Source organism: Bombyx mandarina, chromosome 18 (assembly GCF_030267445.1).
Source record: "Bombyx mandarina strain Sakado chromosome 18, ASM3026744v2".
Lineage (NCBI taxonomy): Eukaryota > Metazoa > Arthropoda > Insecta > Lepidoptera > Bombycidae > Bombyx > Bombyx mandarina.
The window spans coordinates 9,143,697-9,170,280 of record NC_143224.1 but is presented as its reverse complement, the minus strand read 5'-3'; the positions used below and the strand labels follow the sequence as shown (position 1 = coordinate 9,170,280).

General features: G+C 35.8%; 2 protein-coding genes across 3 annotated transcripts; one reads left to right on the top strand and one right to left on the bottom strand.

Annotated features, from left to right (window-relative positions):
• Positions 1-902: 902 nt before the first annotated feature.
• Positions 903-16,441, top strand: LOC114240939 (organic solute transporter alpha-like protein). Its single transcript, XM_028171628.2, has 7 exons — positions 903-1,209; positions 7,410-7,558; positions 12,514-12,662; positions 13,045-13,131; positions 14,762-14,858; positions 15,117-15,363; positions 15,988-16,441. The coding sequence occupies exons 1-7, from the start codon at positions 1,053-1,055 to the stop codon at positions 16,182-16,184; spliced, it is 1,083 nt and encodes a 360-aa protein (XP_028027429.2). The 5' UTR covers positions 903-1,052; the 3' UTR covers positions 16,185-16,441.
• LOC114240938 (uncharacterized) lies at positions 16,442-20,987 on the bottom strand. 2 transcript variants are annotated; one of them, XM_028171627.2, is made up of 6 exons: positions 20,136-20,987; positions 19,283-19,500; positions 19,051-19,195; positions 18,716-18,974; positions 18,437-18,642; positions 16,442-18,202 (listed from the first exon to the last, which is right to left on the bottom strand). In XM_028171627.2, the coding sequence occupies exons 1-6, from the start codon at positions 20,757-20,759 to the stop codon at positions 16,532-16,534; spliced, it is 3,123 nt and encodes a 1,040-aa protein (XP_028027428.2). In that variant the 5' UTR covers positions 20,760-20,987; the 3' UTR covers positions 16,442-16,531. The 2 variants fall into 2 exon arrangements, with proteins under 2 accessions (XP_028027428.2, XP_089591056.1); XM_089734930.1 differs by having other exon boundaries at positions 18,437-18,660; positions 20,136-20,907.
• Positions 20,988-26,584: the final 5,597 nt, after the last annotated feature.

Genomic DNA, 26,584 nt, shown 5'->3' with positions numbered 1-26,584 from the left:
TAGCCTTAACATTTTCAAGAATTATCTATGTCCATTTCTTAAGGATTTGATATTACATTAATTACTGAATCCAATAAATTACCTACCCATGTAAGGGCGTGTTTACGAAGAAAATTTAAATACAATTTTGTAATAATGTTATTATGTAGAAACAAACCTGTTATTACCGAAGCATTAGGTAGAGTAAAATGGGCACTCAACAGTAAGCTGTTACACTGAATGCTGAGTTATTGCCTCATAGGTACTTTCAATGAAAGGAAACCAAAGTCGATAATTATTTGTCGATATTTTTATAAAATTGGAGCCGTTATAGTTTCTATGAGCTCGTGACATTATACAATAAAAACAAAGTAAAAAAAATTGATGATAACATGATATAAGGAAGTAAATCGATTAATTTTAGAATCTTTTGAATTGCCCATTCTCTATATCTAAAGAATTTAAAAATACCGCCTTGATAATATCAGTTCCTAGAGTTTAAAAAAAACTATTAATACTAAATTTTATTATTACATACTTACTACTATGCACTATAACTAACATAATAGGTATGCATTGTGCATGTATTTATAGTTAAGAGAAAAGACCTCATTTTAGATTGTAATATATTCTAGATCTATATATTATCATACCTTTTGAGTATCGAATAAATAAAATACTGAATATTATTTGGATCTGTTGTCAAACTATATATTATTATCACGTTGCTATCAGCAGTAGACCTATAGATTGGCACTAGCTTATCTCTCGGCCTTACTCTTGGTAATCTGACTGATTATGATGGCTAGTTGACACAGTTCGAATTTGTGATATGAAGGTCATCGACAATCAAACAGTACAACACTAGTATAGTTGCGCCGCCATCCGAAATGTCGAAAGAAAGTGAACGCTGCGCTGGTCTCAGGAGGGCACGAAGCGACCAAGTTGTGGTCGCCACTCCGCCAGTTCATATTCATCGAGACAAGACAACGCGCGCTCGTCTTGCCGTTATAAACACACCAACTACTTGCGTTATAATAATATAATGAATCGTGTTTAATAAATAAATTAAAATGGATTTGTTACGCGAAGTTAGTGGTCTTAATAAAGTAGTGGTTGCACGTCACATAAGTGGCGATAAGACTTTTCCAGTGGCTCATAATGCTATAAACAGAACAGCCCTCTGCTATAGCTACAGCCATCAGCCTGATTTTGAATCTTATTTTATAGGTATGATCAATGTTTCATTTTATCGTCTTAATATTAAGCCTTGAATTAAAGCCAGCAATAGCCACTCCCACAATTCTAGATTAATTAATTATTTCTATTTAATATTGATTGTCTTTAAGAAAACAAACACGTTACATGTTACATGTATTACTTTATACTGCTTAACTTTATGGCCTTTTTTATTTTATCATCTAGACATTAAAAATTCAATTTCAAACTATCTTTTTAAATTTCAATCAGTTAAAAATTAGCTGAGTGTTGTTAGCCATGTAGTCCGCATGGGTTTACTTATGACCATGCCAATATCAGAGGTTAAGCAATTAAGCTTTATTTTTTAAAAATGTATAACCGTTATTCTATTGTAGTTAAAAACTTTGATTTCATGTCTCCATCTTAAGCAAAATCGTCGTTATACGTCTAATTAGTGAGCCTTAATGCTATGTCCCTTATTCTACCTATTATTGTTCACACGTTCTTATGGTTTAGAAAAACGAATCAAATGTAATATTTTTATCCTTGTGATATTTGAAAATTCAAATTGTAGTGTAAATGTTTATAATAAAAAAATGCATAAAATAAAAACGGATGAAGTAAAAAAACAACCGAAGAAGAACCAGAAAAAGTTCATTCCATAGCACGTTGCAATAGAGGGTTGACGTCAGGCTGGTCGTAAAACCTATTCCAAATTCCTATTCAGTAGTACAAGAGAATATTACAACCTACCCCACATCATGCGGGATAAGGATAAGAAACAAAAGTCATTGCAGTTTAGGTATAGGCGAAACTACCAGATACCAAATTTCTTTGATTATTTCATCAGCAATGTTCTGAGGAATTGTTCGAGATGATACCGTCATCTCGTTTTTACCATCGCACTGCCCGCCACCGGAGTAGAGTTGATTCATACTACCTGGAGCCACTGCGGTCATCTACATTGCGTTTCCAGTAGTCTTTTTTGTCACGTACCATCCGGCTATGGAACGAGCTCCCCTCCACGGTGTTTCCCGAGCGCTAGGACATCTTCTTCAAACGAGGCTTGTGGAGACTATTAAGCGATAGGCAGCGGCTTGGCTCTGCCCCTGGCATTGCTGAAGTCCATGGGCGACTTTAACCAGGCACCATCAGGTGGGCCCTGTGCTCGTCTGTATACAAGGGGAATTAAAAAAAAGCAACTTATTATCGCTTAAAGTAGCTTACGAAAGAAATAAAATTTAAAATATTTTGTTGATGTCTTTGAGTCGGAGCGACCCTGTTCACCTTTGTTAGTTACTTAGCCTTCGTTGCCACACGTTGAAAAACTCAATTGGGAAGTTGGGTCATTCGTTAAAAATGTAGTCGACAAAATAAATATTAACAAAATGAATAAAAATCTATCGAAGGAGTAGAAGACTCCCTCTTTGTCTACTGGTACTTTGTGTAGCCACTAGGTAGAGCCGTTAGAAAAGTAGGAATTATTAGACAATAAAAAAGTAGCTAATGATAGTAGAACCTAATGCTTCTTGAAGAAGTTTTAGTAGTAGTGGTCCTATTTGCCCGGAGGGGCATATCTTTCTCCTCTGATTAACAGACAGACGATTTTTAAACATCTTCTTTAGTAACTGGAGAATAGCCGCTTAACTATGTGATTCAGGCAAAATGAGTTTGGGTTATTTTTTAAATAGACGGCAGACGAGCTCCCGAAAGTGGGCGAGGTCAACAGTCACCAAAAAATGAGGTCTTAGTTAATTTTCCTGACATTCAAAATGGAACGCATATTCAAAATAGTTTTGGGGCAGAAATAAGAACCGTGGTAGCAACAAATAAAATGACTAGGAAAATGTTCCATTAATTAACAAACAATGTGTGTTTATATTATATACATTTTCTGAATAATTATTAAAGTTGTTTCCTTAGTTGAATATTATCTTGCACCACGTGTGCGTATTTTAAAATTGATTTTCTTGACGCACGAAAACACATTAAATTTTACCCTATTGGTAACATAAAGCATGAACACGATTTATGATTCATTGGTAATTAAAGTTCTACACGTTATATATAAGTATTTAAGACTTTACTTCCTGTAATAATGTATTGCGGGTATTTTGAATAAATGGGCGTAGTACCTATACCATAAATATATAATATAAAAATATATAAATATATAAATTGTTGGTTTATTCGTTGATTTCAACGTTAAATTTAATTCTAGTTCCTACTCACGCTAGTCATGCTTTTCTAGAGCTTTCGTTATGTGTGTGATTTACATCCATTTGTTGAATCGAGTTCTGAATTTGAATAAAATTCAAGTGCATCAACTTACGAAATCATAAAACACGCACAAATTAATAAAAAAAAGGGCCACGAATTGTCATTTATATATGTACTAACTGTAGGTATCTATATCGGGTACAGAAACAGATCCTTCATCTTTTTTCTGAAATAAAAATCAAGGAACATTTATTTACTTACTCACAGTGCCGTCAGAGAAATTAAAAGAACCGAGAAAAAATACTTTTGGACGACAGGAGAGTTGATCTCAATTAGAAATAGGAAAAAGACCCGAAGAAGAAAAAAATGGACGAAAGAGTTACTTTCCAATACCTTGAAAAGTGTAAACAATATGATAAATTGATGACATTATTTATAGTATTTGTAATACTATGTATACTTAAAATATTCCGTAGTGTAGGTACCTACACCATTCGATCGAATAACTGGAAACATTGGAAGTTGTCGTGGCCTAAGCGATAAGACGTCCGGTGCATTCGTGTTGAGCAATGCACCGGTGTTCGAATCTCAGGCTGGTACCAATTTTTCTAATGAAATACGTACTCAACAAATGTTCGCGATTGACTTCCACGGTGAAGGAATAACATCGTGTAATAAAAATAAACCCGCAAAATTATAATTTGCGTAATTACTGGAGGTAGGACCTCTTGTGAGTCCGCGCGGGTGGGTACCACCACCTTGCCTATTTCTGCCGTGAAGCAGTAATGCGTTTCGGTTTGAAGGGTGGGGCAGCCGTTGTAACTATACTGAGACCTTAGAACTTATATCTCAAGGTGGGTGACGTTGTAGATGTCTATGGGCTCCAGTAACCACTTAAGTGGGCTGTGAGCTCGTCCACCTATCTAAGCAATAAAAAAAAAACATTACTGCGTGAACTAAGAATTTTTGTTACCGCTAAAATTAACAATAATCTTAGTTAGTTTTATAACATTCATGGTTACTTTGATTGTACGTATTGTTAGAATCATGCTTAAAATCTCGAGCCTTGATGTTTAATTGCCTACAAACTTATGCAATGAACATTTTTATGCCCTGTTCCGCCATTACTATTTTTATGAATACTTATGGCTTACTTATGCAATTTTGTTAGCTAAAGAAAGAATATGATAAGCACTCACACTCTTGAATATTAATTTATTCCTGATCTTTTCTTACCTTAGTAAAGATAACGTTCAGCTAAATGTTTTTCAGTGATTTCAGTGTTCAGTAAGACATCTGTGCCCTCTTACTACTTTTCCCACAACACATATTTTGTATATGGTATCCTTTTTTTGCCTACCTATCTGCCAGTACCCTAGCATTGCCATTTTGGCTACACATTGACCGGTGGCGAGCTCACAGGGCTCACAGCCTGAGAGGGTTCATTTGCTCAAGCAAGAGCAGTGCTTTGCCGAATCTACCACCGGATCGGAATCTCGACCCTATTAAAAGATCCGATGAGAAATTCATTGGATAATGGCATTCATATGATAATCTTTGGATATGATTGGCCTTTAGAAAGGTTTGGTCTCCCCTGACGAAATGAAGCTCATATCGTATAATAAATTATACACATGAACAACTTTCAACGAAAATTGTTTACTTTTGTTTAGACTGACATCTTATCAATTTGTAAAATCGTGTGTATATTTTTGTGTTAAATATTTTTATTAAGTTTCTTTAAGTTTATATTTCATATGCATAGTATTTTTTTTTTCATAGATCGGTAGACGAGCTCACAGCCCACCTGGCGTTAAGTGGTTACCGGAGCTCATAGACAGCTATAACGTAAATGCCGCCACCTACCTTGAAATATGAGTTCTTAGATCTCTGTATAGTTACAATGGCTGCCCCACCCTTCAAACCGATGTGCATTACTGTTTGACGGCAGAAATAGGCAGGGTGGTGGTACCTACCCTGCCTATTTCTGAGGACTCACAAGAGGTCTTACAACCAGTAAATACGTAAATTATAATTTTGCGGGTTTGATTTTTATTACACGATGTTATTTCTTCAATGTGGAAGTCAATCGTGAACATTTGTTAGGCAGGTACGTATTTTATTAGAAAAATTGGTACCTGCCGGCGGGATTCGGACACCGCTGCATCGTTCGAAACTAATGCACCGGACCTCTTATCCTTTAGGCCACGACGACTTTTGTAGCCACTGTTGTATGTATAAAGAAATTTGAGCTATAAATGTACAAGTATAGATATGTATGTATATATTATATTATTGCAATATACAATCTGCAGACACCTATACAAATCATAAACGTCCGATGAAAAACCCAATATCTATTTAATCTGAACATTATCGAAAGTGGTTAATGAGTCATGCTGTTAGTTATCAGACTTTACTTTATGGGGAAATTTCCCAATATGAAGCATTTGTAAAAAAGAATATGTACTATAAAAATGAACAAAATTACTATATTTAATTCGATTGAGCTTCAAGCGACGAGGAAGCAAAACATCTCATGTTTCTTTTACTTTCACACTATTTTAAGTCTTGGTCGTATCTTATCAAGATCTTAGTATATACTAATTTCATCTCAGTGATTCACATCAGATAAAAAACACCGGTCCAACTTTTTTATTTGTTAAATGTTGAAACTTTGTATAATAATATTTTTCTCTTCAAACTATGAAGAAAATATGGTAGATTACTTACTAACTGCACAATATCTTAAACCATAGACACAGCCCACTGAGTTTCTGGCCGGATCTTCTCAGTGGGTCGCGTTTCCGATCCGCTGTTAGATTCTGCGAAGCACTGCTCTTGCTAGGGCCAGTGTTAGTAACACACCCGGTTTGAGTCCCGTGAGCTCACCTACACGTCAAGGAGAAGCTGATATAGCCTCTCAAGGCTATCAGCATAGGTAGAAAAAAAAAGCGCAATACCAACACGGTATTAAGTAACCGGCAATGAGATCTCTACCATCGATAGGAAAAAATGCTTTTACACGCTCGTACATATTTGATGAGTTACATGATTGTTTGATTAATCTACGCATGCACTTATTACATTTCTATTGCGGAAGGATTTTCAAGCTCTAGTAAGCAACTAGTAAGTGAACAAAACATAAGCAATGTTTTTGAATGTGTCTTTTAAATTTACATTTCGTGTAAATTACATGTTTTAACTAACAAAGTGAACTCTTGATAAATTAGTGTTTGTTTAAAATTGGAATTTCAAATTTGAGATAAACGAGTTTTAGCCTTGTCCTTTTTCTAACCGATAAAGCGTTGTCTTTTATACTGTTTACTCTACTTTATAATTCTCCAATTCTAATCATTAATTCTAATTCAAGTTTCTCAACTTTATGTTCGCTCTATGAAAGTGTATATTACTTTAATGGAATTCGTCGCCATGTTGTTTGTGCCGCCATATTGCTGTTGCTGGAGCCTCAATATGAACGCAGAATACGTTTATTGGTGTTGGGTGATCCGTGAGCTTGTAGGTACTTCCTCCCTAATCTTGTGGAAAATGACTCATTCATTCTGTTTTGGATGGTTGGTTTGCTATTACAGAATTTAATTAAATATTGCGATAATACGAGTATATTGAGTGGCGCCATTTATTTATTTATTTATTTATCCTGAGCATGATCGCAAGCAGGCTGGACTGTATACATGGGTCGCTGTGGTGCCATCTCCCATGGGATGTTACGACAGTAATTCATTGTGATGTAAATATAACTACTAACATAGGTGTAAGTCTTACTAACAATTTGTATGAGTCATGGTTTTTTTTTGTAAAAAAAATATATTACGCCGAAATCGATTGTTTCAATTTGCGCCTTTCTATGTATCAATCGGATCGAATATAGAAACCGAAAAATTCGAATTTATTTTAGTGTGGCCACAGCATCAAACATAAATTTACTAAAATATATGTAGTTACATTTTTTACAAGTCTGCTAAAAACAATAAATATTTGTTTTTCAGCACTAAGCCCATACATCTGGGTGTTATGGATATGTGGACTGGCGGTGTTGATGGCCACATGCATTTTGTTTGCTGTAACCATACGTGCAGCGTTGCAGCACTGGAGACAGAGTTCAATAAACGTCACTGTGGTTTTGGCTGTCTACCCCGTAAGTACCATTTCAATAATTTGGAGATATTTCTGACAGTATTTTATTGAGCGGCACGAGAGATGTCCAGAAGATTTCGAGAGTCGGCTATAGTACCTGGTATACTTCTATATCAATGAAATGTAATTCTTCGAATATTACCTTAATTTAGCGGTGGCTTGATATTTGATAACATTATTTTATAATCGCAACAACGAATACCATTGTATAATTTCAAGCGTCGGTAATTTAAAAAACAAATGAATTAAGCAATATAAGAATTAAATTCAAGCGAAAATACACCTAGAATTTCTTCTTAAAACAAAGACTACATAATATGTCTAACCTATTTCAATCAATGCTCTAAGACAAAAGAACAACTTGATACAATGGACATTTATATTCACGGTTCATAAAATTATAAACTTAAGAAATATCTAAGAATTTCATTAGCCAATTAATAAACGTTATTACAAAATTGAAGTGAAAGTATGACATTGCTATTTGCGAGGCTAATTTGAATATTGAATTATAATTATAAAATGTAAAATATTACAAAGTTTCCTGTATATAAATAACTATCTTTTGAACTCGAATTAACTTTATACACAGCTATGAATCTTGAATGAATTTGAAATGAAATTGTTTTCGTAATATCAATCATCATTAAATGCAGGCACGTGTTAAGTTTGTTTGAAGGGTTCGTAGCAAAATGGCGAAAATTGATCCCTTATAATTTTATCAGGATTTCGTCGTCCTTTTTAATATTTTTGTTCAATTACTTTTAAAAAGGCGGGGCCTGCCCTTTGTCAGAATCATTTGAAATTTGACAGTTAACATTTATTGACAAAACACTTATTTAGTTTCTTTTTTTAATTTAATTAAATAATAAACAAATGTAATAAAATCTTATTGGCGTTGAATTCTCAAAGGACTTGCCGGTAGAGCCAAACTCTCAAATTAACTATATGACATTTCTCAAAAATTGTGTACAGAAAAGCAGCATGCTCGTGTAACCTTTTAACATACCTTACTTTTAACGTAACCAGCGAAAACTGCTTAGGAGTAGAATTAGGTAGACGTTAGGAAAATGGTTGTAGATACTGCTACTAAGGACTGATTAAAGGGAGGCAATTATAGTAGTTAGAAAACGATGAGGTTGCATAGCCTCATTGAGTTTCTCGCCAGATCTTCTCAATGGATCGCGATCCGGATCCATCCGGTGGTAGATTATGCGAAGCACTGCTTTTGCTAGGGCTATTGCTAGAAAATTCTCTCAGGTTGAACCCGTGGAGGGCCGCGCCGTCCCCGTGTGCAGAGTGTGCGGTGTACACAGGCGCTAAGTCAGTAAGGGCGACACCACCGAAATGATTTATGTTACACTTACACAACAAAATATTCTTTGTAATGGAGTATATTATGTTAAGAGTTACATTATGTGTAACATATGCCTTGTAAATAACAAAACATATAAGTACAAGTTTCCTAAAATTTACGTCAAAACAATAAGTCAAAATTAACAAATAATAAAAAAAATACATTGAAACATGAAGATTCGTAAAAATAGGGGGTGCTTCATGGGTTTCGCACACAGGCGTTGCCGGGGGTCTGCGCGAGCCTGAACCTGTGTACTACCTACGTGTCCGGGCATAGCTGGTATAGCCCCCTAGGCTACCAGCGATTAGGCAAGGAAAAAAAGTTGCAGACCCGCATTTTCTTATTAATAGCTGGATAGAGACTTGTCATTATAATCATCAAACCTCATTGATAAATAAATGCTGTTTTAATAGAATAAAAATGATAAAAATGATCTAATGTAAATTACTAGTAACGATGAAGCTACAAGTTACTATTGGAACGAAATATCGGAATGTCGATCGTCAACTTTAATACTTTCTAATAATTTAACTTAGAACCAATTCATGCGGCTTAGAATAATATTGCGCGTCAAATTACTCCTCCTTAGAAAAAGTCAACTAGAATATATAAACATAATATATAACATATAAATCTATATAATGTTTGTTTGTTATTTTTGAATATGCTTTGTGAAGTTAAATTATCGACAATATTATATAATTCATTTGTATTTTACACAACACTACAACGCCGCATTGCGTAAGAGAGCACAGGCACAGAAGTCACACAACGTTTTGCAACGGCGGTTATTATGACGGACGACTAAGCCACGGCGCCTCACATTTACATATTTAGAAATAAAAAATCACAAATTGTAACTTGATTTAATGAGCACACGGAGTTTTGGTAATTTATATAGTTTTAAAGACGTAAATTCATTACGTGCATAACGGTATACCTATATGTATACTTTTATAGAATACTTTCTCGATAATCGTAAATACAAAAAATCGCCAAAATATTCTATTAGTATACTAGCTAACCCGGCAGACTTCGTAGTGCCTCAATCTATAAATAAAAGACTTAAAATTTGTATAAAAAATAAACTTAAAAAAAACAAAAGGAAGGGGAACATTTTCATATTTTTTCACCTTTTAAACCTTCTCTGGATTTCCACGAATAATTCAAGACCAAAATTAGCCAAATCGGTCAAGCCGTTCTCGAGTTTTAGCGAGACTAACAAACAGAAATTCATTTATATATATATAGATTGTAATAGTACCTCTCTTTCAATAGTATGTTTATTCCATTAATTCGCATGTTGATTGAAAAGTGCTGCCACACAAAAAGCGCTCTCTTTTGTACTATGACGTCAACATTAAAGAGCGCAATAAAGATTCTAAAGTAACTCATGCGTACAGTGTATGTAAATCATAGTTTTATCTAAATACTATATAAATACTATTTCATCTTTAGGAATGGAATTATAGTATTAAATTACGGCCATATTACATGTGCACTATGAATTACAGTTGCACTAAGGTTTAAATTGACCGAAGATTGAATATTAATTATTAATGCCAATGGACATTTTCCATTGAAAAGTCGGCACCATTTCCGTCTCGTTATCTTCAAGTTGATAAATCATGTCAAGTTAATCAAACATAGATAGATACACACACTGAATCAAGTGCCATTTCAAATACAGGTGTACCAAAACATTATAGAAACTTTAAACATGCCTACTTGCAACGGCGGATCCAGGGGGGGTCATGGGGGTCATGACCCCCCCTGAGCTAGTTCCAGGACTTGAACTAACTTGGACTAATTGAAGAACATCTTGATTTACTTATTATCTATTGTTATCAAAATTAAATTATAAGTTCTTAACTTGCCCACGACTATGTGACCCCCTCCTGGCGCCAAAGCTGGATCCGCCCTTGCCTACTTGTTTGCAAACCACGGAGAAAAAGCGCAATTAACTTCATTCATTAACGTTCAATACAAATAAATCCCACGGTGTTTGATTTCAATTCGGTCAAGAACACATTCTTGGCTAAGTTTAGATTACGATATTACTTTACGATTTATGTGACAAAGTTCCTACGTTATAATTCATCTTCCTATTCGTACACTCTTGACAGAGTGGTCGTGGTCATGCATCAGTCGGATCCTGCGATATCGATGCTCTCGCGATGCGACGCCATGTGCCACGATGTTTCGCAGAGTGAGAGCAAACATTTATGTTGGAGTGAGTCACAGATTTTATGAGGTCGGTCCATCGTGTTGGAGATCGTCCGCGAGATCTTTTGCCCTCGACTTTCCCTTGCACCACCAACCGCTCAATGGAGTCCTTATTACGAATAATGTGCCTGAAGAACTTGAGGATTCGTAATTGGACTGTTGACGATAGTCTCTCCTTGATGTTGAGCTCTTTCAGGATAGAAATGTTGGTTTTTTTTTAAAAAAAATTATTGCTTAGATGGGTGGACGAGCTCACAGCCCACCTGGTGTTATGTGGTTACTGGAGCCCATAGACATCTACAACGTAAATGCGCCACCCATCATGAGATATAAGTTCTAAGGTCTCAGTATAGTTACAACGGCTACCCCACCCCTCGAACCGAAACGCATTACTGCTTCACAGCGGAAATAGGCGGGGTGGTGGTACCTACCCGTGCGGACTCCCAAGAGGTCCTACCACCAGTGATTACGCAAATTATAATTTTGCGGGTTTGATTTTATTACACGATGTTATTCCTTCACCGTGGAAGTCAATCGTGAACATTTGTTAAGTACGTATTTCATTAGAAAAATTGGTACGGTGCGCGGTCCACGGAATTCTGAGGAGACGTCGACGTTATAATTAATTAAGTAAATATTGAAGATTTATATTGTTACTGTCGAAGAAGACCAAACTTCTCTTACTTTCCTTCTTATTAACCCATAAAAAACTCAAACTAAGAAAATATGATAGGTAGTAATTTGTTGCCAATTTTGTAAGTCGCACGACAGGCAACAAACATACAATCGTCCTAGTGAATTGTCATGTTCGAGTTGTGTGTACATTTGCAGTTATATGTACACTTCAGGACAAGTCTTGTATGTAGTACTAGACATAATATTGTAAATATACATATTTAACGGTAGTCGATTTTTTTTTTTTTTTTTGCCTAGATGGGTGGACGAGCTCACAGCCCACCTGATATTAAGTGGTTACTGGAGCCCATAGACATCTACAACGTAAATGCGCCACCCACCTTGAGATATAAGTTCTAAGGTCTCAGTATAGTTACAACGGCTGCCCCACCCTTCAAACCGAAACGCATTACTGCTTCACGGCAGAAATAGGCGGGGCGATGGTACCTACCCGTGCGGACTCACAAGAGGTCCTACCACCAGTAACTACGCAAATTATAATTTTGCGGGTTTGATTTTTATTACACGATGTTATTCCTTCACCGTGGAAGTCAATCGTGAACAATTGTTAAGTACGTATTTCACGAATGCTCCGGACGGACGTCTTATCCTTTAGGCCACGACGACTTCATAATAGTTAAAAAGGTTTAAAGAACGTTCGCAGAATGAAAATTGACACAAAGTTTGTGTTCTTTCAGATTGTGGCATCGTCGGCATTCTTAGCTATAGTCCTCCCTAGGGGCCGGATTTTGGCCGAAGCTATAGCTCAAGAGGCCGTGATGATAGCCATGTGCCACCTCTACAGCATGATAATCACGGAATGTGGAGGGCCCGACCAGCTTATCAGGTACTTAAATTTCAAAAGTATTTCGCAAATGGTTAGGACATTTTGATGAAAGAAAATTATAATAATATATTGTTTTTAAATATTAACAAAAATATATGTTCTACTGTTTACATAAAATAATAATTTAAGTATTAAATATATCAACTTAAGCTAATTCTGACTATAATTCACTGCATTGTGCTTGCTGTTTTTATGAATGGGTAACCATAATAAAAGTATAACATTTACAAGGTATTTATCGCTTTGCTTGTCAGGCTGGCCAACGGATGTTCAGTTGTTTCATTCACTTATATAATATGTCAGAATTTTCAGGCTGATTCTTATATTCTAGTAAATTCCACTAGTATGTAAACTATATTAGCAGCAAAATATGATATTACAGGCGAAGCTCTGATGCCAGACTCGAGACCAGAGTTTTGCCGTGTTGTTGCTGGCCTTGCTGTCTGATACCAAGACCTAAACTTCAAAAGTAAGTAAATATTTTACATTGTTGATTAAGGTTAAATTTCTTTAAAAAAAGTTATGAGTGTGATGTGTGACCTTTTTGTTTTAGACAACGTGCGAATATCCATTATACCACGGAATAGATAAATAAGGTAACTAGGTAAATAATTTTATTTATTTATTCCGTGCATTATACAGATAGACCAACACCGATGTACTCGTTTAATGTGTGAATTTGACTAATTGATATTTATTTATATTAAGTTAGATTTGATGTGCCCTAGGCGGCCGGTATTCGTAAGCAGATAAGAGTTCTTAATTGAAATGAGGTGATCAATGTAATCCATAAAAAAGTCGTCGTTACCTAAAGGATAGAACTCCCGGTGTATTCGTATCAAGAGATTTTTTTTGCTACCTGTTCTAGTAAGCTCGAGGGCTTGGGAGAGATAATGCACGTAAATTAACTCGTAGATATTATGTTTATTTGGTTTTTAATCGTTTTATTGTGCAATGCTCTAGATAATTATATGTATTATCACTACTTATACAAATGTAATTATATTAAACTTCATCACAAAGGTCCAATATTTGGATATTGCAATTTTCAACATACGTTTTTTTTTTTTTGTCAACGTACCTTAAAAGATATGAATCGATTTATTTCATATTTGTAGCTTTTTTATTTATTAATGTAGTTTATATAAATTATTGTTTGACTTTTTGATCAACAATTATTGCTGAAGGTGTGACGATGCGAATGACTAATGAATTTTGAAAACGTATTTAATTATAGTGTGCTATTAATTTACCATATTGAACCTGAATTTCATGTTAATAGCATTTACTTACTGTATTAATTTAGTATTGTTGTTCGTTTTCAATGTTGTTTTCAATATTCAAGTTGTTTCATTACTGAATTCGATTTGGGTATTTTGTATTGTTTTCCTTTTTCATTATTGTTTTGTTTTTTCTGAACTGACAAAAGTACGACATAGGTTTTGATATGAGAGTAAATTTAAAATCATATAAAATTAAGGTAGATTGTGGGTTGTAAAACCCGTAAAACCGTTGTAAACTGACCGTGGTTTGTAAACTCACACGAGTTACCTAATAGCAATGGTGCAATGGCGTTCCGATTTGAAAGTGGTTGGAAGGTTATGATGGGATAATAGTGTTCTACGCCTAACCCATGCATCAGTCCGCTGAGTTTCTCAGCGGGTCGCGCTTCCGATCCGGTAGTAGATTCATTCGCGAAGCAGTTGCTCTTGAGTTGTTAGGTCTCCTTCGGTGGCGCTCGGGCAGCTGTTAGCAAATCCCACTCCTCCTGGCTGAGCCTTTCCTCCCCCACCTTTCCTGGTGAAACTGGAAAGGCCTACGGGCCACCAATACTTCAATCATAAAAAAAAGAAGTTTTCTGAATTAAAGCCTAATAAATTCTAATGTATTATACATATCTAACGAAGTATCCGTGGGACCAAGATTAAGCTTGACCCAAAGAAAAATTACGAAAGCCACACACGGATCTATTAGAATGTAATTTTTGCGAAAGTTATCTGATATATTCGTACATCAGCGATCTCAAAGCTTTGTGTCAACAAACCAATAAAATAATAATTTTGAGGATCTTTATTAAATCGTCGTGTTTTTTTTTCCAGACGAAGCCTGGTATTCATGAAATGCCTGGTTATACAAATGCCTATTATTCAAGCCCTCATTTATGTCGTATTACTCGCTCTATTGGCCGAAGATATGGTAATTATACTCACGACACTAATTTATTTATTGGCCGTAGTAACATCCGGAGAAAATCTTTAATATTTTTTTTAAGACTGTTTTTCCGTTAAGCGTGGGAGCACCTAACTCTATGGTTTTAACAGTAGGCATAAAATAAATTTAGAAGCCAAGTTTACTTACTTAAAAGATATGAAATAAGTGATTGTTATTGGATCATATACAAAAGAGTCATCAAAAGATCTACTTGCCTCTTACAATAATTTATCTTTATTTTAGATGATATACCATCAAAGCTTCACATACTTTCAACCATTTATCGCTGCATCTATTCTGACCGGCGTGTGGGGAGTTATAATGTGCGTCCGCATGGCGGAAACGGCAGGCCATAGAGTCAGGCCCAGGTTCTTGGCAATCCAGCTGGCACTCATAATCGTGAAAGTGCAAAGTGGCTTTGCGAAGTTCTTACCAGAACTTATTGAGATTCCATGCGTGTCAAGCATAAATCCTTCGGTGTTCATCAACAGTGAGTCACCAATATCTTACATAAAATATCTAGTTGTACCTACATCGTTGACAGAATCCTAGTTTATAGCTAGCATAATTCACTCTTCAGCTGAAATTAAGTGCTTACTTACTCTTTACTTAAAAATAAATTAATCATTTTGTTTTGTCATTAAAATAGTTGAAGAGTGTATTCTGTCAGCACTACATAAGCATGAGGTAGAAGTCTCAATAGCAGCAGTAGCTAAATGCAGCTGAGGATAGGTTAATAGTAGCATATACTATTAAATCTTCAAAGTAGGATTCAGCTATTTACTTAAAATTAAATTAATCATTTTGTTTTGCCACATACGAATAATACATAAATCCTGTTGTCAACAGGAATTATGTTGAAAAATGATGATCAGCACATTTTTTATGGTAGTATTTTTAAGTAGCAGGCAAGCAGCGACTTGGGTGTGCCCCTGGCATTGCTGACGTCCACGAGCGACGGTAACCACTTATCATCAGGTGGGCCGCGTGCTCGTCTGCCTAGGCAATAAATAAATAAAAAAGTTATTCTTAGTAATCATATTATAACTAAAGTGTGTCTTTCGGATCGACTATATCACATAAGTGGGTTTTATTAATCGAATATTTTTTTCAGTGATACAAAACGGCGTCATGTTGCTTGAGATGCTGTTATTATCTATCTGGGCTTGGCGACTGTACCGGGTCGCGCCCGGCAAGAACTTGGACAGACCACAAGTTGTTGTCGCAGTATTGGACGATAGTATTAAACCTGTCGATCCTAAGACTATGATTGGCCTGGAGAACAAGTCATTCAACGAACGATACAAATAAACAAGATTTCATTACAAACTGTGAAATCATCACCAATCTGTATTCAGCTTTAATTTAACGTAAATTATTTACACTTTATAATATGATCTTACCGAGGCTAAATTTTACAAATCTGTATCTACTTAAGATATAGTTGGGGCTGGAGACAAATCTGTAATACTTAATTAAGAATAGATTACGTAAGTAAATGTCGTTTATATACTTTAAGACATCGAAATAAACGATTCTTGTAAATAAATACTTATAAAAATAGAAAATACTTTTACGTTTTTTATTTCATTTACAACATAATAGTTACATAAATTATAAATTTATCAGATTATATACAATATTTCAGCCACTTTCGATCATTCTGTTTCAATACTAGCGTCATCTTCAGTACTTTTGTCGTCATTTTCTTCTGAAGGTGTACCGGCTCTGGAATTATCTGACCCGTAAATGTTATGTAACTCTTGCAATTTATAATGTATTTTAACACCTTTTGACGTTGTCTTGTTGACTTTAGTTACAAGAGATTTTGTTTGTTCTTCTAATCTCTTTAAACGGAGATCACGGGCAGCAAAACGAGCTTCATGATCAATTTCAGTTGATGTGGAAGGCTCAGATATTTGACAATCGGTAGTATCTTTTGCTTCGTCTTCAGCGGTTTCATCTTGACCTTTGTGTTCTATAAGAAGAGAATCTAAATTTTTACTGATATTTTCACCAACTGTCATAGTATTAGACAAGTCTTCTATAACTTTAGCGCATCCCGATTCGAGTTGCTTTAGACGTTCGTTTTTTTTTGACAATCTTTCATTTTGTTTTGTAACATTTTCTAAAATAGTTTTCAAATCAGTTTCGGATTGAATACTATCACTGGCCTGCAAATTATCAACAGCACTATAATCATCATCATTCCTAACTAGACTTTCGGATGTAACGAATCGTTTACTCTCTAAAGTTGAACAATCCGAACCATATTCTTCCTTTGAGATTTCGTTATCTAATTCGATAGATATCGGAAGAGATTTTTCAATTGAACTATGACCGATCGGGCTTCCGCTAGACGTTGGTCGATTAAGAAGGTGGTCCAATGTGCTATTTATTTCATCGCCTAGTTTTATTGTAGCTTGGGTCTTTTTTAATAAAGAAATGCTAGATTTTTCTAACTGTTCCAATTTTTCATCTTTTCGAGCGAGTCTTTCGTTTTGATTTCTAATGTTTCTTAAAATTTCTGCTGGATCAATAGAAATTATCGTTGTATTAACATTATCTCTTTTTTCACTGCAGCCTGGTTCAATTGCTGTTTCTTCAATAGGTGAGTCATCATGGGCAATGTCACATAATTCGTCTTCAGTTTCATCGCATGTTTTGTCACTTTTCAGCACCATTTCACTTTTACTAATTTCAGAAACATCTTCTTGATCATTATCAACATCATGGTTATCTAGTGGTAGATCAGCCACATCGATCATATCACTAACTGGATCTTCTCTTTCTGCTGCTGGATTAAAATCTGTACTAGAATCTAAAATATTTTCAAAAGATTTCTTAATTTTTTTCTTACATCGCACTAGAGGTTCGGTCACATATTCGCTTTCATCATTCGATTCCGACGACTCATCAGAAGGTCGTTCATCACTATAACCACTCTCAGCAGAGTTGTTCAGTGAAAGAGAGTTTGTTTTTGTTTTCCGGCTAGAAAATTCAGCCCGCAGCTTTTTCCAATCTCTTTCAGACTGAGTATTTTTTTCACGAGCTTGTTCCCATTTCTCGCGGCAGTACTCCAATTCTTCTTTCAGTTCATTTAACAATTTTCGTTTCTGTTGTAGCTCGTATTTGAGTATTTTTTCATGAGTATGTAATTGGTGATGATGTTTACGCAATCTGCTTACTACATGCCACGTTTTACTTAGTTCAGTTGTAACAAGACAAAGTCTTTTCTCTTGTTCTTGCAACCGAGTCTCTAAATGTGAGTTTAATTGCTTCATTCGATTTACTTCTTTAACTAAGCCTAATTTTTCTATTATAAGATCCTGAAAAAGAGACCAATTATTTTACATAAGACTAGTAGTGATTTTAGAGATACATTGCTATTGTGCATGCAAATTCCACAAAAACATTGGCTTGGTTCCAATTTACACTGTGACTATGAATTTTTATGCTTCGAGAACTGATCACGAACGTTTTTATTTACAGACAAGTACCGACCATGATTCAGAAAATATTTGCATTAATTGTATAATTCCAGATGTGACTAACAATTTTACCTTTAATCTGATGTAAGTCTGACTAACGCTTGGCACTAGTACAGGTCCTGATTTTGTTTCAACCGACTTATAGCATGTGGTCACTTTTTCTGAAATATTAGGCTCAGCAATAGTTTGATGACTTAAAAGTTCCATTAAGACTTTCCAGACTTTGGGTAGATTTTCTACGATTTCTTCAGCTGTTGCGTTTTGACCAATATGGCTTTCTGAAAATATGGTAAAAACTATAAATAATTTTTTTTCTGTGAATATTAAGTACACGTTTTTTTTTAAACTAACCTGCTTCTTCAGTAATATTGTTATTTTCTTGAGAACTTTTGCATTCATCATCAAGATTTTCTTCATTATTATTAGTTTCCTCGTTATCCTCAACTTGACTAACCAGTTCTAACAAAAGTTTAGGTAAAGCTGTAGATAATTCTGATCCATTTTCTTTTTCAGCCATGTGGGTCAGCAGCCCATGATTTTCTTCAAGCCTATGAACTAATTTGTCTAAGTCTTGTTTGGATTTATAGCCTAATAAAACTTGTGAGAAAAGCTGCAAAGATGAAAATCGTGTTATCACCGAACAATATCTCGAATTTTCGATTGTAATTTTTCTTTTAGAAACTCACCTTATGTATAACAGCCATTTCAGCTTTCATTTCATTCATCTCGTCTTGGCATGACGATATCTGGTTATTTTTATTTTCAATAATATCATGTAATGTGTCGACTTTTGTTTCTAGTTCGTCTATTCTTAGTTTTAATTCCTTAGATCTGAAAAATCGTAAAAAATAATAAAAAATTTATAATTCTGTATTTGTTTCGGTCAATTTATGGTGTTTGTTGGTAAGATTTCGTTACTTGTCCATTTCTGTTTGGTGTAACCGTTTTTGTTCTTCCAAATCTCGTACCAGTCCCAGTCGCTTAAGCTCAGCTAACCTCGCCCTCTCTTCGTAAAGTCCGCGTAAGGTGCGTATGTTTTGTAATTGTTTCTCATATTCTTGTCTAAGATCAGCAGATAGTAGGTTCGTTTCTCTGTCAGCTAGAGTCTTTTCTATTTCTTGTAATTTATTTTTCAGCTGAAATATAATTTTTTTAATGTAGTTAATACGTTGGGTCCAATTTTTACACTGGGTTATTTTGTTTGAGCCTCCTTGGTCTTAAAACAAATTATATAACTACAGTATTCATTTATTAAGTTATCATCTCTAAATAAATAAGACGATATGTGATTGTAAGCTTGGTAGGGTTTGTTATCGAAAATCGGGCCAGCACAGCGGGCTGTTTTTGAATAGTTATTATTACGAATATGTATAAGTATAACATTGTTTGGCTTAAGTTCAAGATGTTTAGTGCCAGACTGTACGATGCGCTTTAAGCGCATGCCGAATGCGGTCCCTGACCGGTAAGCACATGTACTTACAGGTCGTTGCCTTAGGACATATAGATAATTATTATTATTATTACTACTGAAACAAAACAGACAACCTGTTTTGAAAATATTTTGAAAGATATCACACATTGGATGTGTTTTAGGAAGAATTATAAACTATAATATTTCAAACATTTCCAAAAATCAATTAAGTATAAAAAAGCATTATATTAATTTTAATTTACATTGATAAATAATCCGGTAACTAATAAGTAATCCTGATATATAATGTAATTGTATGGTATATATAATATAATTGTATTATTGTTAAACAACACTTACTCCATTAAGCTGATCTTCGCGGAGATTAATCATTGTTTTACTGGCTGTCACCACTTCTTTTAACGCACTTATTTGCTTCATCGATTCTCTGTTTTGTGCATGGAGATCTGCTATATCAGAATTGGCATCCTGAAGAGACTTGTTCGAATCTGCTAAGTCTTGCCTCAGTTTATTATTTAATGATTTCAATTTTTCGAATTCATCTTTTAGTTGCACAACCGCGAGGCTGATGTCGTGAGTATCATCGGGTTGGCGAAGATTTTCAGGTATCTCGATATTGTTCCTAATAAGTAGTTCACGCAACTGCTTATTGCATTCACACAATTCAATTGTATACACCCTTTCGTCATGCAAAGATTTTTCTAAATTTTCTTTTTCAGTTCTATGTCGTGATAATATTTCTTTTCTTTGCTCTCTTTTTATATTCAACTGTTTTTTGAATTCATTCATTTCATCTTCTCTAGCTTTTACTCGGACATCATCCTCGATCTCTTCTTCATGCAACTCAGTTTCTTTGTCCTCCATCGTTCTCAAGAGTTTAGCGTCACTTATTGTTTCACTTTCACTGGCAACACTTACAGCGTCGCGTCTTCCCGATTGAGTACTACTGAATGCGATTCCCATTTTGGAAGACTTTTATAAAGAAAATGCACTTACATTAGCGCTGAATTAAAATGAAGATGCACGTTTTTAAAATAGGTACTGAGAAATACGTTTTTGATAAACACAAAGGATTGCCGACTGCCCGATCGTGCGAATGCTCGATGAAGCTACTGTGTCTCGAAATAGAACCCTCGTCAGCTCCAGACGTGCGCGCGCGCATATTTACTGTATGTCGGCTCCGAGACGTACCTGCTTTTCCGACGATACGCTGTCAATATTTTATTTTTATCTCTCGTAATTTCTCGCACGATTTGAAATAACTATCGGATACAATTTCCTAGAACCACCCATGTGTTCACTGAAAATATAATTTTCTTGAAATCACAAAGCAAAACAATTACATATAAAACTATATTAATCAGTTGGATTTCTATTTTCACATCTCAATTTTACTGATTTTGTTGATTTGCCCGTGCTATAAGCCCATACGGGTTGATAGAATTATACTTTATACTTACTTTTGCAGCGACGAAATAATGAATTTAACACTCGTATCTCAAGATGGGTGGCGGCATTTACGTTTTTGATATCTATGGGCTCTGATTACACTTAACCACTGGGCCGTGAGCTTGTTTATTCTAAGCAAAAACAAATGCCTCGAGGTGTGTTGAAGCATGTTGAAAACTTCACGTTTTTGGGCTGGGATCCTGATTTTTACATTGAGCCAACGCGATGCCGTAGCTACCCAATAAACAATTTCTCTGAACTCTAGCCCGATTCCCACTCTTTGTGTTTGATGTCAGCACGGCGTGCATGGTGGTAGGCTCAACACCTCCGGTCGCCCCGTTAGGGTCGCCGCACACGGATCATCGGCCACAATCACAAAACGCCGTCACCGGCATATTTCATGTAATTTTCATACATTTTATATGTAGCGTGTGGCGGCCACCGGCGTCAACCGTGTGCGGCGAGTGCATATAAAATGTATGAAAATAATTGTAAATAGACATGCTTTAACAAAAACCAACTTCGAATAGACAAAAAAAGATATTCCAAAACAAATTAATATATACACTAAAAACAATAATCATCGAAATCGGTTGGCGTGATATTGAGTTATTCATCTGTTTGTCTTGGATATCATTATCAGAACTGGGACCACACGGGAAGCGTCAGCTTTCTAATTAAAAAAATAATCATCAAAATCGATTCACTCAGTCAAAAGTTATGAGGTAGCAAACATAAAAAACAAAACAGACTTAAAGTCGAATTGAGAACCTCCTCCTTTGCTACTAGTTAAGGTTCCGCTGATATAGCCTCTCAAGGCTTTCAGCTTAGGTAGGGAAAAAAAAGGTCGGAAAAAGGAGGAGCCTTTTTTGAAGTCAGTTAACAATAGGAAATAGGTCGGTCGGTGGCTGCGTTTTGTGGTTGTGGCTGGTGGCCCGTGTGAGGCGACACTTACCGGCGGACACCGCCTCCTACAGAAGCTGCAACCTTTGCCAACCGCTTAGCTACCTTACTATCCATGTCAATAGGTCAACTGGCACAGTATGAATTTAATTTGCTACGGTTTCAGTGATGGAAGGCGTAAAAGATTGTTTCCAATTGACTGTAACGTTTTGCTACGTTCTGCTAATATTTAAAGGAATTAATATTATCTCTACCATTACGACTTTCGAACAGTATTATTGAACAAAACAAGAACTGTATTCAATTTCATTCACAATTTAGTGGTTAACAAAGAAATTGTGCCTTTAATGTGTTATGAAAAAGACCGGAATATACCTACTGAATATTCGGAGCAACTTTCGAAATGGCAAAATGGTGGACCTAAGTTTATGAAAAACAATTTTGGTTTTTTATTGCTTAGACGGCTTAACGAACTACGGCTGATCTGGGGCTACCGGAGCTTCTAGACTTAAACAACGCTCGCCACCCACCTATGGGCTCTAAGTCTCAATTCTATAGTACAACCGTTCAAACCGGAACGTATTACTGCTTCGCGGCATTAAATAGGCAGTGTGGTAGTTACTTACGCGTGCAAGCTCACAAAGCGCACTACCACCAGGAATATTCTCATAAATAGTTGTCGTTTTTGTAAATTCATATAGTTAGCCTATGTCGTACGCTTCTACAATGTAGTGAAAGAAACTTTTCCCCCTACCTATGCTAATTTGCTATAACACTAGCAATGCAGGGTAGTGCTTCGCTGAAACTACCACCGGATCGAAATCGCGACCCACTGAGAAGATCCGGCGAGAAACTCAGTGGACTGTGTCTGAAGTCTAATTTGCTCGCCGAACCCTTCGTCGCATTCGATGAGAAGGGTGACAGGTGCTCGGAGTGCCTAAAAGTGGATCGGGAGGATCCGAAATGACGTACCAAAAAACCTATTCCACCTAATTTTCCATAATACAAATGTTGAACAGCCGAATTTCAATTGAAGATGTTTTCGTTACATCGGAGATAAATAAAAAATAATATATTCAACATTCAACGGCCCCAATCTACGAATTTGTCCTATGTCAAGGGCGCCCGAAATTTAAACATAAAAAAATACACACATGCCCAGATTACCAAACATCAAATATACTCAAATTTACTCCGACTGGAAATCGAACCTCAACCCTGTAGTTCAGTGCCCAAGGTTACTAATCACTAATGAGACGATCTAGAGTAAATTTTTCATTACATGAATAATATGTAACAACAACGTTTTTTTTAAATACAAGTGATGACGTTCTACAGAACAAAATTACTTAGTCTGGCCATAAACACTGTTACAATTAAAAATAAACAAAATATTACATTTGAATTTGGAATCTGTCATTTTTATATGATTGCTCATTGAGTTTGCTCATTTTGCCGCCAATACATTGTATAATATTTTGCGATATTAAAATGGAGTGGGGTGATAAAGAGAACCGAATCGCTGTGATTGCATTACACAAAGTAGGTATGGAGCCAAATGCAATTTTTAAAACTCTCCATACGCTTGGTATTAGTAAAATGTTGTGTACCGGGCTATTAATAGGTGCAATGAGACCTCCTCTGTTTGTGACAGAAAAAGATCTGGCCGTCCACGTAGTGTTCGTACGAAAAAGGTGGTCAAAGCAGTAAGGGAAAGAATTCGAAGAAATCCTGTCTGAAAGCAAAATATTTTATCTAGGGAGATGAAGATAGCACCTAGAACCATGTCGCGTATTTGAAAAGATGTCTTAGGACTTGTAGCCTATAAGAGACGTACTGGTCATTTCTTAAATGATAATTTAAAAGAGAATAGTGTGGTAAAATCGAAACATCTACTGAAGCGGTACGCAAAGGGAGGTCATCAATTTTTTTACAATTGAGCAACATTCTAACAAATAAATGACCGTATTTATGCTCGAAGCTCTAAGGAAGCTTCCCAATTAGTCGACAGAGTGCAACGTGGGCACTATCCGACTTCAGTGATGGTTTGGTGGGGTATTAGCTATGAAGGAGTGACTGAGCCATACTTTTGTGAAAAAGGTATCAAAACAACGGCACAAGTGTATCAAGATACCATTCTTGAGAAGCTAGTGAAGCCCCTTAACAACACCATGTTCAATAATCAAGAATGGTCCTTCCAGCAAGACTCGGCGCCAGGTCATAAAGCTCGGTCTACGCAGTCTTGGTTGGAAACGAACGTTTCGGACTTCATCAGAGCTGAAGACTGGCCGTCGTCTAGTTCCGATCTTAATCCGCTGGATTATGATTTATGGTCAGTTTTAGAGAGTACGGCTTGCTCTAAGTGCCATGATAATTTGGAGTCCCTAAAACAATCCGTACGATTGGCAGTGAAAAATTTTCCCATGGAAAGAGTGCGTGCTTCTATTGATAACTGGCCTCAATGTTTAAAAGACTGTATTGCAGCCAATGGAGACCACTTCGAATAAGCTTTTTATACTTTAAATTGTTTTATATTTATGTATTAAACTAACACACTGTAAAAGCAATAAATGTTATTTGCAATAGATTTTTATTTATTTTTAATTGTAACAGTATTTATGGCCAGACTAAGTAACTAGTCAGGCCATAAGTATTGTCACACAGTAAAAACTTTTCTTTTAGAATGCTGGCCACAAAAAAGTTTATTGAATTCGAATTTCGAATTGTTCATGAAAATAAAAAAGTATACTTTTAGAATTTTACTCATTTTTAAATATGGAGTGGACGCTTAAAGAAGACCGTGTTGCAGTTATTGCGTTACATCGTTGCGGTTACGCGCCAATTCAAATTTTAAACATACTGAAAAATTTGAATATAACCAAAAGATTCGTTTATCGTACCATCAAACGATACAATGAAGACTCTAGTGTAGATGACAGGTCAAGAAGTGGTCGCCCTCGGTCTGTTAGGACTCCAGCAGTGATAAAAGCTGTGAAGGCGCGAATTCAAAGAAATCCCAAACGTTAGCAGAAACTGTTGGCCCTTCAGATGGGGTTAAGCAGAATCACGGTGAAAAGGGTGTTAAATGAAGACTTAGGGCTTCGGGCATATCGAACAAAAACAGGACATCGTTTGAATGCTCGTCTAATGGACCTGAGACTGAAGAGATGCCGCGCTTTGTTGAAGCGGTACGCGGGAAAAAAATATCGGGAAATTATTTTTTCGGATGAAAAAATTTTTACTGTAGAAGAGAGCTACAAAAAACAGAATGATAAGGTGTACGCACACAGTAGTGAAGAAGCGAGCAACCGTATTCCGCGTGTCCAACGAGATCATTTTCCATCCTCGCTCATGGTATGGTTGGGAGTTTCTTATTGGGGCTTAACAGAGGTACATTTTTGTGAGAAAGGTGTAAAAACGAATGCAGTTGTGTATCAAAATACAGTCCTGACGAACCTTGTGGAACCTGTTTCTCATACCATGTTCAATAACAGGCACTGGGTATTCCAACAAGATTCGGCGCCAGCTCATAGAGCGAAGAGCACACAAGAATGGCTGGCGGCGCGTGAAATCGACTTCATCCGGCACGAAGACTGGCCCTCCTCCAGTCCAGATTTGAATCCGTTAGATTACAAGATATGGCAACACTTGGAGGAAAAGGCGTGCTCAAAGCCTCATCCCAATTTGGAGTCACTCAAGACATCCTTGATTAAGGCAGCCGCCGATATTGACATGGACCTCGTTCGTGCTGCGATAGACGACTGGCCGCGCAGATTGAAGGCCTGTATTCAAAATCACGGAGGTCATTTTGAATAATCTTTAGTGTCATAAGACTCTATGTTTTGTTAAGTTCATTTTGGTATATGAATGGTTACATAATGAATAAACTTGTTTCAATTATTTTACATTAAACATGTGACAGAATTTATGACCTGACTAGGTATATACAGTTTCTCATTATACAAACGCGTTGTCGGTATGAATACAACGTAATATTAAAAGTAATTATTATTACGTGATCCTAGTCCACAATATGTATGTTTTTAGCAGCACATATTTAGCGGAACTTCGAATATAAAATTCTTGCTACAAAATACACCAGGGACTTTCTACATATTTCATTGTCAGCAGCTTCGCTTGCTATAGTGTAAGTATTATTTATCTGATTTTATATTATCTTATATAATCTGACATTACTTAGGCGATAGTTGTCATAAGTAATTCAAAGTAAAAGCTTAATTACAACCCAACATTAGCTATTAATTAAAATTGCTTTTTCTGTTGAAATTTGGAAATAGTGAGAGATTAAGAAACAGTTTTCACTCCATTCTACTAGTGGAATAATGGTAGCCGCTTGAGTGGGTATGTAATACGAATTGAAAGTATTATCATATAGTACTTAATTGACTTATCGTAGAACTTAGTTGTTGTCTCAA